This window comes from Eimeria mitis, genomic scaffold (assembly GCF_000499745.2).
Source record: "Eimeria mitis Houghton genomic scaffold, Emh_scaff1570, whole genome shotgun sequence".
Taxonomy (NCBI): Eukaryota; Apicomplexa; class Conoidasida; order Eucoccidiorida; family Eimeriidae; genus Eimeria; species Eimeria mitis.
Window position 1 is genome coordinate 5,918 of NW_013569815.1, and position 3,859 is coordinate 9,776.

The following is a 3,859-nucleotide window of genomic DNA, read 5'->3' on the forward strand; positions in this document are numbered from 1 at the left end:
TATATAATAAACTTTTTTTTTTATTATTATAAAGTTATTATATTATTATAATAATAAAACAAGAATAACAATAATAATAATATTATTATAAGAAAAAGAAACACAACAACAAATATAACAACAACAAAAGCAGCAGCTGCTGCTGCAGCTGCTGCTGCATCTGCTGCTGCATCTGCTGCTGCATCTGCTGCTGCAGCTGCTGCTGCATCTGCTGCTGCATCTGCTGCTGCATCTGCTGCTGCCTCCACCAGAACAATACATAACGAAGAACACCGAGGGTTTAGGGTTTAGGGTTTAGGGTTTAGGCAGCAGGGGCCTCCCCCCCATACAGCAGCCTCACCAGAGTATATCTACGGTGTCTTTGGGGGCCCCCTCTCCCTCTGTCTTTTCTTCTTTCTCCTCTAAATCACCAGGGGCCCCCTTCAGCTCTCGGTGTATAATACCTTGCCCCTCTGGGACCTCTGGGGGCCCCTGGGGGCCCCCCATAGGGCCCCCTTGCATGCGTTCTTGGGGGGCCCCCTGCTGCTGCTCTTCTTGGGGGCCCCCCCCCTCAGTACCTTCCTGCGGGGGCCCCTGATGCCTTTCCTGCGAATCCGCATGGGGGCCCCCATGTACTTCCTGGGTATCCCCCCGCTCCGAACCTTCCTGGGTCCCCTGGGGGGCCCCCTGGGGGCCCCCCTGGGGGCCCCCCTCTGGGGCCCCCTGGGGCCCCCCCGGACTGGGGGGGCTGGTTGGTGGGTACGGGTGCGCGTTTCTCCTGTACTTCCACTCCGCGCAGAGCCTGTCCCAGTGAAAGAAGAAGTTGTCGTGGTGAAGGGCCCAGCGCCTGGCAGCAGTTCTTATGTAAGAGAGAAGCTCAAAGGTTTTTAGCTCTGCATGCAGAGTATCTTTGTTTGGTGGGGGGTATACACAGTTTGTATAGTAGTTGTTGTTTACGTTGTATATATTGTTTATTGTGCTCTGATATATAGACTTATTATACTCCTTTTCTTCGTTGTTTATACTCTTTGTATTCTCCTGCTGCTGCTGCTGCTGCTGCTGCTGCTGCGGAGACACCTCAGCAGCAGCTACAAAACTATCATCGCTTTCGCTANCTGCTGCTGCTGCTGCTGCTGCTGCGGAGACACCTCAGCAGCAGCTACAAAACTATCATCGCTTTCGCTAGAGAGAGAGCCCCCGCTGCTGGCAGAGGTACTGAGGAGAACAGAGGGGAGAAGGGGGGCCCCCGTCAGGTGTTCAAACTGAATCTTAAATGTATCTTCTTGGTCTTCTGGGGGCCCCCGGGGCCCCTCTTCATCCTTGTTGCGGCTCCAGGGGGCCCCTAGAGCAGCTGGCAGTGCAGCAGAGAGGAGGAGGTCCTCCTCATCTGCTTCTCGCAAGGTAGCTGCTGCTGCTGCTGCTGCTGCAGCATACACATCAAACACACACACAGAAATACGCATGCATGCAGCTTTCACTGAAAAGAGGAAGCAGCCGATGCTGCTCAGCTGCAGCGCGAGCCAGCGACGCAGCAGAAGAAACACACGAGACAGATATATGCACGCTTACGGGGTTTAGATGAGACCAATGGAGATACAGGGGCCTCCTTAATCTGCTGGTCTGGGGGAGAAGGTGAGGCGCTGCAGCAGTAAGGGGCCTCTTGCTGCTGGGCGGGGGCCTCAGCCTCTCCGCAGCAACAGCAGCGGGCCCCCGTAGAAAGGCAGCTACAGTTCATAACTGAGATGCTGCATGGATGCTTGTTGCTTCTTGGTGAAACAGAAACAGCAGAAGAAGATATATGCTGATGCATCCTTACACTGAAACCCTACACAGGCCTCCGCCTGCACCCAGGCAGGACCAGTCCAGAGCCGCCCGCCCGCGCTTGTGGCCGCGCCGCAGCTGTACAGATATTAAATAAAGAAGAAATACTTTTATTTTTGCATATCAAAAGGATCTAGCATGTACAGATGAAGATACGCAGCTCAAAAAACACGAAATCTTCATAGGAAGGATGGACATTAACTAAGAAACCGCCAGGGGTTGCTGCTGCTGCCTTGNAAACACGAAATCTTCATAGGAAGGATGGACATTAACTAAGAAACCGCCAGGGGTTGCTGCTGCTGCCTTGCCTTGTGCTTGAGCCCCACGCCTCGTATGCGGTATTCAGTATGCTTCAGTGGGCACAGCAGCAACATCAGCAGATTAAATAAAAGAATTTGTTCATAAAAAAACATTCTTTATGTTATCTTTCTTCTTTTTATGCATTTACTCCATCAATACTCCATGAAAAACCAAACCACCGGACTGCACTGCTCGCCGCGCATCACCACTCGTTTCGACTTGAACATGAATTTAATAAAAACAGAAACCAAGTATTTGCACTGAAAATTATTTTTATATTTTACACTTAATTACGATAAATATTGCCTAATGTGTGCAGCAGACTGCTGCGTCAGAGCTCCGCACTTCGCCTGTATAGTAACCTCAATTCAGCTTTCTCGTTAGGTTTCATAAGCTTTCTGAAAGGTTTCTTCACCTCTGCAGAGGAGCTGCCTATACACCTGAAACTCTTTGTTCATGGATCACAGCTTTTCAGCTTTCTGTTGCTAGAGAAAGCGCTAGCGGTGAAGTTGAATGTCACCGCAGCTGTTGTACTGGTGCAGCATCTCTCTCTCCAGCTGTTTCCTGTGCGTCTATATGCATAAATGTAGAAAAAATAAAGTTAAATCAGGGCTATAGAAATGTATTAAACTACTTTACTAGTTTTTGCTTCGGTTCCTCTTGCAGTCGATTCATAGAAACAGAAACTGCATCGCCTGCTGCAACCTGTGGCGGGTTGTACTCTATACTGATGAACTTCATGGTTTTGTGTGGTTTCTTCAAGGATTCCTGAATACTTTAAACGTTTCTAGCAGTTTTTTATTTATTTTTCCGGTTTTTATTCGTTATAGATCTCTTTGGGTAACGAGTAAGAACGAAGATCCTTGTACAGGCGACAGACCTTCACCCTAGACCTAGATAGGTTTCTATATAGCAATTACTCGCGAATGTATAAAATAAAAACATGTATATAGAATAAAAACAAAAAACTTTTGTTTTTCTTCCTTAAATAAACTACTCTTCTATAAGAATGTCTATTGATCAGGGTCCTCCCTCCTGCGGGGTGATGAATGTTTGGGTTTTCGTTGCTCTATGGCTCATACAAACAAAAAAGTTTATTACCCTACAAATATAAAATAAATTTCTCTCTAATGATGTAGTGATAGGATTCTTTTTTTTCTTTTGGGGTGTAAGCTCATCAACCACCTATATACACAAAAAGTTGCAATAGGAGGGCGCTAACACCACAGCAATACAAGCAGAAAGCTTTCACTTTTTCATAGAAAACTCGAAACTATAGAAAGATACTGAGATGTTTACGGTGTAGTTTTATCCCCATATAATAATAAAGAAAATATTTTATAGAGAAATTAAAAAAATTAAAAAAGGAAAGCTGTCGATAGAGTGCTGCATCGATCAGTTATTCACTCCTTTGTAAACAGAAATCCACAAAAGAGTGGTGCACTCATAGCTCATACATATATATATAAAAAAAGAATATATATATATATATATATATATATATATATTAATATTATAATATTAATAAATATTATAATATTAATAATGTATATTAATGGCCCCTTTAGCATGAAAGCTTCATCGCTGCGCTGAGCTCCATCCCCGCAAAGGAAAAAATAAAAAGAGAAAAGAAAACAGGAGAAAGCCGATGGTCTCTAGTTAGTGATGCATCATGATGCACCCCATCACTCTATTGCTGGTTGCTTGGGGGTCTCGTGTTTATATCTTTTCAGATATAACACCCCATCACTCTGCTGCT

The 3,859-nt window shown here is 45.5% G+C and overlaps 1 protein-coding gene across 1 annotated transcript in view; it reads right to left on the reverse strand.

Moving 5' to 3' along the window:
- Window positions 1-1,714, reverse strand: part of EMH_0039700 (uncharacterized protein) — a gene marked incomplete at both ends in the record, with an annotated part of 5,076 nt that extends 3,362 nt beyond the window's left edge. Inside the window, 4 exon segments of the mRNA XM_013495430.1 lie at window positions 341-781; window positions 1,072-1,091; window positions 1,095-1,402; window positions 1,549-1,714. Of these exon segments, the coding sequence (XP_013350884.1) occupies window positions 341-781; window positions 1,072-1,091; window positions 1,095-1,402; window positions 1,549-1,714 (935 nt within the window).
- Between the last annotated feature and the right edge of the window lie 2,145 nt (window positions 1,715-3,859).